The sequence below is a fragment of the Dendropsophus ebraccatus genome, chromosome 3 (assembly GCF_027789765.1).
Source record: "Dendropsophus ebraccatus isolate aDenEbr1 chromosome 3, aDenEbr1.pat, whole genome shotgun sequence".
Lineage (NCBI taxonomy): Eukaryota > Metazoa > Chordata > Amphibia > Anura > Hylidae > Dendropsophus > Dendropsophus ebraccatus.
In genome coordinates, this window is record NC_091456.1 from 65,492,102 (window position 1) to 65,504,192 (window position 12,091).

Here is a 12,091-nt window from a genome sequence, read left to right on the forward strand (position 1 = left end):
GATTTATGATAGATACCATGTGTGTCCTTGTCCTAATGGCAGTTTTTTCCACCTTACTTTACAGCTGTATTTTGCTATTATTTTACTGTCTGAGACCATAGCCTGAAGGTTTTTTTTTTTGTTTTTTGTTTTTTAAAGTGCATACATCTGTGGTTCTCTACTGGTATTTATAATAGTATTGAGATGTAACAATTTTTATGTGACATTTATACAATTTTATATGAACAATTTGTATTTCTTCTTAAAATAAGAGCCCCCTCTCTGCAGAGATTTATTGATCCGACCATTAAACATTTTTCCAATCTTTTACTGAATTTTCATTCTATTCAACAGACTGTTGACATGCAGTAGTCCTTGACAGTGACTCTTTGACTAGACTTTGCTGTGTTGCAATAGTTTCTTTCCCCATTTATTTTTTAAGTTTTAGCTCTGTAGAACATTCTTTCCTTTAGCACAGTTCCTTGTGGTGTTTTTTTCTCCCCATCTGTAACGTACAAGACAGGCATCAAATCCTCTAGGTGCTCCCTCATTTGGGCGACTCTCTCCATCTACAGTATGTTCAATCTATTGATTTCCCATCTGAAAAATTCAACTGATGTACACACGCTTGAAAAAACATTTCTGTAGGCGAGTCTTTGATTTTATTCAAGGGTAAAATTATTGTGAAATAGGTCTGCATAGTACTGTGCATCTTGCCTGCTGAGGGAACACATTTTGAGATGTGACATGTGCTGTTAAAGCTGTCTAACTATCTGTTTGTTGGAATACACAAATACAGTGGATTATTTACATCTTGTAGCAGCAATGAAATATTAGTGGAAATGTTGAAAACAGGCTAGAAATGTTCTTAACTTGTAGTCGGAAATGGTAACTAGGTTAGTTTAGTTTTAAACTATAAAATACTATTTTTATTTCTATATTTATACTTTATATGGTCTCTATAAAAAAAAAAAAAAAAAAAAAAGAAAGTTTTAGGAAACAATACACAGCTGGGTTCACACTGCGTTTTTGCAGTCAGTTTAACATTTCTGTTTTTAAATGGTTACTTTTAACATACACAAAAACATGTCAACCATGTTTTTTGTGCACGCTAAAAATCATTAAAAAAGAACATCCGTTTTCATCAGTTTTTTTTTTTAAATCTATATCATAAAAATGAAAGTCTGTCTGTCCCCTATAGACTTCCAAACGCCTGAACCGTTAGACCCCAAATTTGGCCCACAGATACATTGGGTGCCCGGAAGGTTAGAGCGCAGGTCCTGTCCCCGCCAGATGTACAGGAGGAAAGGGGGAGGGGGAAGAGCGCCCCCTAGAGATGAATGGGATAATCTCCACACTGCACACACAGGTGATATAATTAGTGCTGCAGCTGACCAGTAGAAATGGCAGTTGGAGGCCTTAGCAACCAATAGGATCACTACTTTGATTTTCACAGGGAGCTGGAATCTGATTGGTTGCTAAGGCCAGCTGCCACAACAGATCCACAGATAGAAATACAGTAAGGGTACAAACACACTGGGTGAATCCGTAGTGGGTCTCGCTGCGAATATCCCTGCCCTGTGCACTCAATGGTAGATAAAGTCACAGCAGGATGCACATCCCGCTGCGAGTTTGTCAGCAGCCCGCCCCATTAACACCCCGGCCTCCGGAGCGTAAACTTCGCCTGCTCCCTGCTCCAGCTTGCTTTGGGGCAGTGCACTGATTTACCGAGCAGGAACTGCCGGGAACCCCTGAAGCAAGCTGGAGCAGGGGCTAGGTGATGTATACACTCCGGCGGCCAGGGGGCTGCTGCTGACAAACTCGCAGCGGGATGTGCATTGAGTGCAAAGGGCAGGGATATTTGCAGCGAGACCTGCTGTGGATTCGCCCATTGTGTTTGTACCCTAACAGTGTACAGTGTATATACAGTGTATACAGTTAGGGGCTTACCTGCCGGGTGGTGGTGTTGGGGAATGTATACAGTAAGGGGGCGTTATGGACTGTATACAGCATGGGGGCTACTTGAAGTGGGGAGTGTATATTGCATGGGGGGGCTACCTGAAGGGGGGAGTATATACAGCGTGGGGGCTACCTGCAGGAGGGAGTGTATACAGTATGGGGGCTATCTGCAGGGGGGAGTGTATACAGTATGGGGGCTATCTGCAGGGGGGAGTGTATACAGTATGGCGGCTACCTGCAAGGGGGAGTGTATACAGTATGGGGGCTACCTGCATGGGGGGAGTATATACAGTATGGGGGCAACCTTCGGGGTGAAGTGTACAGTACAGGGCAACCTGCGGTGGTGGAGTGTATACAGTATGGGGCAACCTGCAAGAAGGGGGGGAATGTATACAGTATGGGGGCTAACTGCGGGGGTGGAGTGTATACAGTATAGGGACTACCTGCAAATGTATAGAATATGGGGGCTACCTGCAAGTGGGAGGAGTATATAGAGTATGGGGGCTATCCGAAGGGGTTGGGGGTGTATACAGTATGTGGGCTAAGTGTGAGGGGGGGCAGTGTATACAGTATGGGGTTACCTGCAGGGAGGGAGTGTATACAGTATAGGAGTACCTGCAAGGGGGAGGGGGGGGAGTGTATACAGTACAGGGGCTACCTGCAAGTGGGGGGAGTGTATACAGTACGGGGGCTACCTACAAGGGGGGGGTTACAGTATTAGAAATTTTAAAACTTCTTCTGTGTTGTCCTCACCAAGGATGAAAGGTAGTGCCTAAGAGGGCCAGATTATGATGATGCAGGATTGTGTATGCACTTGTAAGTATATAGCCAGGCTCAGTATAACACTACCAATGTTGTACATAAACAGGCTGTATATAACACTGCCAATGTTGTATATAACCAGGCTCTGTATACAGTCACATGACATCTCAGTTTGGCTATTATGTATTTAGGATGTATAAAGTTTTTTATTTTATTTCTAATGTGCATAAGCTACAATTTACATAAACAGTGCAGAACTGTCGGGGAATATAGTGTATAGGGGTATATAGGGCTCCTAGCGATTTCCCCTCAAACAAAAAAAAACAAAACAAGGGCATAGCTTGGCCTCCTGGGCGACCTTGGAACACATCTAATTAACAAACTGACACTTTATACCCGGGCAGCGCTGGGTACATTTTCTAGTATATATGTGTGTGTGTGTGTATGTGTATATATATATATATATATATATATATATATATATATATATATATATATATATATATATATATATATATATATTAAATATAATATACACTACCGTTCAAAAGTTTGGGGTCACATTGAAATGTCCTTATTTTTGAAGGAAAAGCATTGTACTTTTCAATGAAGATAACTTTAAACTAGTCCTAACTTTTTAAAGAAATACACTCTATACATTGCTAATGTGGTAAATGACTATTCTAGCTGCAAATGTCTGGTTTTTGGTGCAATATCTACATGGGTGTATAGAGGCCCATTTCCAGCAACTATCACTCCAGTGTTCTAATGGTACAATGTGTTTGCTCATTGGCTCAGAAGGCTAATTGATGATTAGAAAGCCCTTGTGCAATCATGTTCACACATCTGAAAACAGTCTAGCTCTTTACAGAAGCTACAAAACTGACCTTCCTTTGAGCAGATTGTGTTTCTGAAGCATCACATTTGTGGGGTCAATTAAACGCTCAAAATGGCCAGAAAGAGAGAACTTTCATCTGAAACTCAACAGTCTTTTCTTGTTCTTAGAATTGAAGGCTATTTTATGCGAGAAATGGCTAAGAAATTGAAGATTTTCTACAACGGTGTGTACTACTCCCTTCAGAGCACAGCACAAACCGGCTCTAACCAGAGTAGAAAAAGAAGTGGGAGGCCGCGTTGCAAAACTAAGCAAGAAGATAAGCACATAAGAGTCTCTAGTTTGAGAAACAGACGCCTCACAGGTCCCTAACTGGCATCTTCATTAAATTGTACCCGCAAAACACCAGTGTCAACATCTACAGTGAAGAGGCGGCTGCGGGATTTTGGGCTTCAGGGCAGAGTGGCAAAGAAAAAGCCATATCTGAGACAGGCCAATAAAAGAAAAAGATTAAGATGGGCAAAAGAACACAGACATTGGACAGAGGAAGACTGGAAAAAAGTGTTGTGGACGGATGAATTCAAGTTTGAGGCGTTTGGATCACAAAGAAGAACGTTTGTGAGACGCAGAACAAATGAAAAGATGGAAGAATGCCTGACGCCATCTGTTAAGCATGGTGGAGGTAATGTGATGGTCTGGGGTTGCTTTGGTGCTGGTAAGCTGGGAGATTTTTACAGGGTAAAAGGGATTCTGAATAAGGAAGGCTATCACTCAATTTTGCAACGCCATGCCATACCCAGTGGACAGCCGTTGATTGGAGCCAATTTCATCCTACAACAGGACAATGACCCTAAACACACCTCCAAATTGTGCAAGAACTATTTACAGCCGAAGCAGGCAGCTGGTATTCTATCGGTAATGGAGTGGCCAGCGCAGTCATCAGATCTGAACCCCATTGAGCTGTTGTGGGAGCAGCTTGACAGTATGGTACGCCAGAAGTGCCCATCCAACCAATCCAACTTGTGGGAGCTGCTTCTAGAAGCGTGGGGTGCAATTTCTCCAGCTTACCTCAACAGATTAATAGCTAGAATGCCAAAGTTGTGCAATGCTGTTATTGCTGCAAAAGGAGGATTCTTTGAGGAAAGCAAAGTTTGATGTAAAAACAATGTTATTTCAAATACAAATCATTATTCCTAACCTTGTCAATGTCTTGACTCTATTTTCTATTCATTTCACAACGTATGGTGGTGAAGAAGTGTGACTTTTCATGGAAAACACAAAATTGTTTGTGTGACCTCAAACTTTTGAACGGTAGTGTGTGTATATATATATATATATATATATATATATATATATATATATATATATATATATATTTGAAGTTAAAGAAACTTTTCCAAATGAATTGCACACAATTGCATCCATTCTTTCATCCGTTCCCGCCACTTCCCCATTAACCGGATGTGTAAAACAGACTGCAAAAACTATGTGGAAACCCAACCTATCTAGTTTCCAGTCACCAAATGAAAAAATATATATGTATTTATTGAGGTTTTATTTTTAGTTTTGTTTCTTCAATTAAATTCAGAATATTGTTCACATTAAAGTACTTGCCTTTTGTACATGAAAGGTTTGATTTAGGCTTACTAATAGTGTTTTTTTTTTACTCTTAAAGGTATTCTATACCACCAGAGCATGGGAAGAGACTGGAAAGGCTTGCTCAAGGTAAAGAGAATTTATTTTTGCATTGCACTTAAATGTTTGTGTGCATATTTGAATGTTTACATTTGACCTTATAATTTAAATATAATGTACTAGGCTAATTTATTATTCTAAAAAAACATTTGTACCACCTGTGTCAGTTTAACCCTGTTTACTCCTGACTGCAGACAGAACTGTTGGGATTGAAGAACTTCTGAGTTTACAAAACCCACTGATCCTTAGAACAAGCTAGGGGAAGCACTGAGCTAAGTGTGTTCACTCCTGCTTAGTATGCACAACAGTAAAGTGACTTCAATATACAATAAAATCTATGGACCATCTCCTGTCTCACGCACAGAGTGGGAGGAATCAGCTGTCAGTCGTGTATTCTTTTCCTGGCTTGTTCTAGCAATTGGTGGATGAGTCTGAATACATGGACCTCCACCAATTTCGATGTGTCTCTAGGATTTTGGATTGGCTGCAGTCACTGATTGGCTGGACAGGACCTCCGGGAGCCTCAGATGTGTTGGGTTTAGGAAACTGGCATTTACATACTTGCAGTGGGATGATAATCCCACATGGAAACTGACAGGGAAGGCATCCGCAGAGGATTTCGACGCGAACTTGCAGCGTGATGTCCACTGAGGATATGGTACGTGTGAATGTAGCCTGAAAGAGGGCTGCCCAACAAAACTGCACAAAAAGAGAGTTTGCAAGCAGAGAATGGAGTACAGTACCGCCTCAATAAGCTGTACACTCCATGGAGTGAAAGAGTGACCATAAAAAAAAAAGCCTTTACTTGTAGCCAAGATGAAGAAGGCTCATTTTAAGTTTGCCAAAATGTATGCAGAAGGTGCTCTTGTCAGATGAGATATAAATTTAACTTTTTGACCACCATGAAAAACACTATCTGGAGCAAAATCAAGAGCATCATACCCACAGTGAAACATGGTGGAGGCAGCATCATGCTGTGGGATGCTTTTCAGCAACAGACTAGGAAACTGGTACGAGTTGAGGGGAAGATGCAAGGTGTGAAATACAGGGATGTTCTTGAGCAAACCTTTTAATCTGTCAGGGATTTTAGACTGGTTCAGAGATTCACCTTCCAACAGAACAGTGACCCAAAGCAAACTGCTAAAGCAACTCCCGAATGGTTTAAAAAGTACATTCTCTTTAATCTGACACAGGGATAGAACAGCGCAGTCACGGGCAAGCTGGTGCCGCGGCCCGGTTCCAGTGTATGGCGCCATTCTATCCACGGGTCCAGGGCCAGTGCTCAAGCACTGGAGGCAGGCTGGCCTGCCCCCAGTTGGAGGGAATTCCTTCTGTATGACACTGCTCCGTTAGAATCAATGGAGCCGCGTCATACAGGGGAGGGAATTCCCTCCCACTGGAGGTGGGCTGGTCCGCCTGAGCACTGGCCCGGAACCCGTGGATAAAAAGGCGCCCTACACAGGAACCGGGCCGCGGATCGAAAAACGGACCGCGGCACCGGCTTGCCCATGACTGTGCCATTCTATCCCTGTGTCAGTTTAAAGAGGATATACCTAGTGGTACATCCTCTTTAAGAATCTGTGGTCAGACTTCCTGTGGTCAGGAAGCTGTCTAATTTAAAGGAGCTGAAGCAGTTTTGCCATTTTGAATGGGCAAAGATTCAAGTGGTGCTCTGTTCAGCTGCAATCTCCTGATATGTCCCATTAGTATAGATTGGTCTTCCCTGCACATGCAATCAAGGGGACTATGGAAAAGTGTGTAAACAACTTTGCTTTGTGGGAGAACCCTTTTGATAAGACAAATATAGATCCACGTCAAATTGACACATCTATTAGACCAGACACATCAGTAATTCAAATTTAGGACAGCCATGTAGTACAAAACCTATGTAATCCGCCTACCTTCATTTTAGCTACCATAGGCTGTTCATTTCCTTTCCATAAAGCATTGCATTTAGCAGTATTGCCTTCCCTCTACCCTGCATTCATCGGGGATTCGCTAATAGAAACAAAAACTTGCTGTCTAATACACATTACAGCCATGGCAGCCCTGGGAGCATTTGTCAAGATCCCAGCTGCAATGGCAACCATCAACACACAGTGACTGCTATTGCTTCATGTTGATAAGTACTGCTCCTCCCCCTGCACCTTCAGATGTTTTGCATGCCGAGTGGTCACTACTGACCTCTCAGCATATAAAGAGTGGACGACCAGGAACAGACTCTCCTCCCAGCAATGGTAGCAGGGTTTTGGCTATGCATTACAGATCCTGCTGCTTTAGCAAAGAGAGCATTGCAGAGTGATGGGAGTGGGGGGAGTGCCTTCTCCCTCATTCGTTTTACATGGTGCGGTCAATATCAATATGGTTACACTTTTTTTTTTTTTTCTGTTGCCGGCACTTGTTGGTTAATTGTGGGGGTGCACTGGCAGAACTCCTGTGATCAGCTCGACTACTCCTCCTTGGGCAAAACTGTTTTTTGACTTTGGCCATCAGCCTGAGCTGATGCAAAAGGAGTTATTGAAGGAGTTATTCCATAGTTAACCCCTTTCCACCGGTATACGATTTAACTTTGTTTGGTGTCCTAACTGCTCAGTTACCCACCAGCCCTGGGATAATAGGTCTATTCTCCACTGAATGAATGGAGCAGCTGCATGCATGCGTGGCCCCATTATTTCTCTATGGGGCTTCTGAACATGCCCCGACACATTTTGACACTGGGTTCTCCAGTGAAAATGTAAGTGATCATTCTACAAGAATCTTTAACAGTATGTGAGGAACTGATTGCTCTACTTGCTGTTTACGACCTCCTGCAAATAGCAATCGGAAAATTTGGTCTCTCTCTCTCTCTTTTTTTTTTTTTTTTTTAATCTTTGTTTTGTTATTGTTGTTGGCCTTCTTTTCAGTGTCTTTTTTTTTCCTATATGTAAATAAATAAAAATGTAAGTGAAAACTATTAACTAAACAGCGGTTATACAATACTCACTTATCAGATGCTTGCAGGAATAATTAAATTCTGTTAAGTAATTACAGTGATAAAAGAATGACCATTTCATTAATTTTGTTGACTGTGTAAAATGTGATGAGGCATCACCAGTTGTCCAGGTCAAGTCTGCACTCAATACATAACACCAGACAAAGGCTGGAATATTTTCCATTATCTTGTCTGCACATCGTAATTATCACACTTGCCTTTTATGCCTGGATGCTTTCATCTGTAGTCTCTTCTGAAATCTTGATTGACTATAGCACCTACAAATATTTTATCTGCAAGACATTAGGCTTGAATCTAATAGTCATTTGATTTTTGCCCTTCAACTGCTTTATTATTTTAGTATGTTTAATAAAGATATGTAAAAGATAAAAAAAAATTACTTTTATATTTTCTCTTTGTTCTGCAACTGGAAAAAGGGCTAGTATGTTTTAACAATAATAAAAAAAGAAAAACCTTTTAATTATGCTGCAAAGCGAAAACAAGTTAATGTATTCTTCCAAGCATCAGCTCAGTTTAAAAAAAAAAAAAACTTTGAATCTGTGATCTACTGACTGTCTATTAAGCTGACAGCAACAGTTTTCAAAACCTACCTTATTTTTCACTTTATGCCTAGGCTTTTGGGAAGATGTAAAAAATATATATTGAACCAAAAAGTGGGCTAAAATATTTATTAAAATAACAGAATATGTTAGAATGAACAGTAGTCAACCTCCAAGGGCCATTAGTACTGTAAGTAGCAGTTGAGGAGAGAAAACTCCTTACAAATGTCCAAACTTGTCAAGGATACCATCCTCTGATCCATCCAAGGCATTACTGATGCCACCTTTTTTGAAGCATCTTACAACAGTTTCATCCTTCACAGCCTGCCATAGTCTTTTACCCAATCATAACCTTGAGTGATGGTCTTTGCTAATTAATAGATATGAGCGAGTAGTGAAATATTCAAATTTTGAATATTGAGTCGAGTAGACCCCGATACTCGACTATTCAATCGAATATCAAATCCCATTAAAGTCTATGGGAGAAAAATGCTTGACACTTGGAATTTAAAATTCGACCATTTGGAGGTCATCAAGTCCACCATGACACCTCAGTAAATTATACCAACACCTCTGGAATGCAACTGGGACAGCAGAGAAAGCATGCCTGGGTGCATCTAACACGCCAAAGTCGCATTATTATGCCACTATCGTAGCCTCTCAACAATAAATTCCAAACACAATATAACCTCTATGTAAAGTTGAAAAAACACCAGGAAACCTTTTTTCCTCTACCTTACCATGGACATAAAGCTAAAAAAAAATTGAAGCAAAATAAATATTTTCATGCACAAGGGCTTTTGTCGTCTTTCCTACCTAAAATCAGCTAAAACCTCCCTTTCCCTGCAGCAGCCTCTCTCTGTCTAGGTCCAACATGGCATCTGACGACGAGCAGCAAGTCCCAAGTTTTTGTACTTTGGAGGTCAAATGAGTAAGCCAGCCAATGAATGTAGACGCTATTCCCACGATGCCCGCCGCCCCCCCAAAAGCAATCGAGTGCCGATCTCATTGATCTATGCAGTATAACTATACTGCATAGATCTCAACGAGAGATCAGTGTACTTATACTAGAAGTCCCCCAGGGGGGCTTCTAGTATAAGTGTAAAAAAAAGGTGTTTTTATTAATAAAAAGCCTCCTCCCCTAATAAAAGTTTGAATCACCCCCCTTTTCCCATGTTATAAATAACAATAAATAAGCATGTTTAGTATCGCTGCGTGCATAATCGCCCAAAATAATTTCACATTCCTGATCTCGCAGGGTAAACTGCTTAAGCACAAAAAAAACCCTATGCGCATTTTTGGTCGCATCAAATCCAGAAAATTTGTAATAAAAAGCGATCAAAAAGTCGCATATGCGCAATCAAGGTACCGATAGAACACATCATGGCGCAAAAAATGACTCCTCACACAGCCCCATAGACCAAAGGATTAAAGTACTATAAGCCTGGGAATGGAGCGATTTTAAGGAACATATTTGTTACCAATGGTTTGAATTTTTTAAAAGCCATCAGATACAATAAAAGTAATAAATGTTATATATATACAATGGTAATCGTAACGACTTGAGGAACCTATATAACAAGACAGTTTTACCCCAGGGCAAAGGGCGTAAAAACAAAAACCCTCCAAATAAAAAGTGTTTTTTTTTGGTTGTTTTTTCCAATTTTACCACACATTTAATTTTTTTCCTGCTTTTGTGGTGTACTTTATGAACAAATTCAGCCTGTCATTGCAAAGTACAATTTGTGGCGCAAAAAATAAGGGCTTATATAGCCATTACACCAATATCACAGAAAGGAAAAGAAACCCTAAAAAAAAAGCCAGGAAAAAAAACAAAACAAAAGGTAAAGAGACCAGTAAAAAAAAAAAAAAAAAAAAAACATTATCACTGTTGCCTTACTCCACCAATATCCCTGGGACCACCTGACACGTGTTTCTCTCTTTTTTTTTTTTTTTTTATTACATCACATCCAGAAAAAAATTCATATATGCGCAAGTCCCTGTGGAAGTAAGCTACACGAAACGTGCATTCAGTAACTAGTTACACTGTCAAGCTGTTGCACCATGAGTTATTAGAGGATTAGTCTGGCAAACATTTTTATTAAAGTATCCTCTCCAGCAGCCACAGCCCGCACAGCTTTGGGAGTCTGGTTGTGACATCACCATTTTATCGAGGAAGTGAAGCCTTGATGCAGTAGTAAGAGCAGGGAAAAAAATCACTTTATTAGCATTTCTCGTAGTAAGTGTATATTGGTAATTTGTATAACTTTTGGGGGGCAATACAATACTTAAAAAAAAACAAACAAAAAACATTTTAGCCGGACTTCTCCTTGATTGACCTTGTACTATTAGGGACACACAGGACGGGCATAAATGGTTTAAAGAGAAAGGTATTGGTGACCTGTGTCTTGCCTATAATAATTTGACAACTGTGGTTCCTGCAGCTTACTCATTGATAAGGCGCTGGGTTTTGATGGTGTCCACCCTAGAGTTCTTTGAGAAGTTCTGTCTGTGATTGTTGGCCCCCTGACAGATCAGTATAACTAATCCCTGCTAACAGGAGATGTTCCTGATGTTTGAATAATGGCTTATGTTGTACTTATCCACAAGATTGGTAGTAGAGATGAGGCCAGCTACTTGATATCTGTAGTAGTAAAATTATAACTTCTAAAAAAGGACTTTGAACACTTAAAAATCAACTACTTTATGAGGGCAGATCATGTTTAACGAGCCTCATTGATTTCCTTTGATCAAAAGTGCTAATTGAAGGTGGTGTCTTGGATATTACCTATCTGGACTTCAGTAAAGCCCTTAAAACCACTCCCCTTAATGAGCTGATAGAGAAGTTAGTGAACGTTAGAGCTAATTAGCTAAAACTTTAGAAGAGGAGGATTTATGGGTAATGATTTCTGACCGCTTTAAAGTAGTCACCAGTGCAGCTGGGTGGTGGAGAAAACTAATCGTATGCTGGGCTGTATAGCTAGGGGTATAACCAGTGGGAAGAGGGAGTTTGTGATTCTGCTGTATAGAGCTCTAGTGACACCACATCTGGAATACTGTGTCCAGTTCTGGAGACCTCATCTACAAAAAAGATTAAATGAAATTGTTCCAAAGACTGGCTACAAAAATAGTGGATAGTCTGAAGCATAAAACATTTCATGTCATTTCATTTCATTCCCATCTCAACTAATATAATTTTTCTTGTACGGCACATCACAGCTGTCGAGAAGGAATAGTAGATGCTTGGAACAAGCTTTTAGCAGATGTTGTTCTACAGTAAACTTGCATAGAATAAACCTATATCCATCCTAACATAAAAGTAAACACAAA

General features: G+C 40.5%; 1 protein-coding gene across 4 annotated transcripts in view; it reads left to right on the forward strand.

Moving 5' to 3' along the window:
• Nucleotides 1-12,091, forward strand: part of KDM4C (lysine demethylase 4C) — a 283,487-nt gene that overhangs the window by 59,751 nt on the left and 211,645 nt on the right. For all 4 annotated transcript variants that reach the window (XM_069961946.1, XM_069961945.1, XM_069961947.1 and 1 more), the window contains exon 6: nucleotides 5,211-5,260. In XM_069961946.1, coding sequence (XP_069818047.1) covers nucleotides 5,211-5,260 — 50 coding nt within the window. The remainder of the gene's footprint in view (nucleotides 1-5,210; nucleotides 5,261-12,091) is intronic.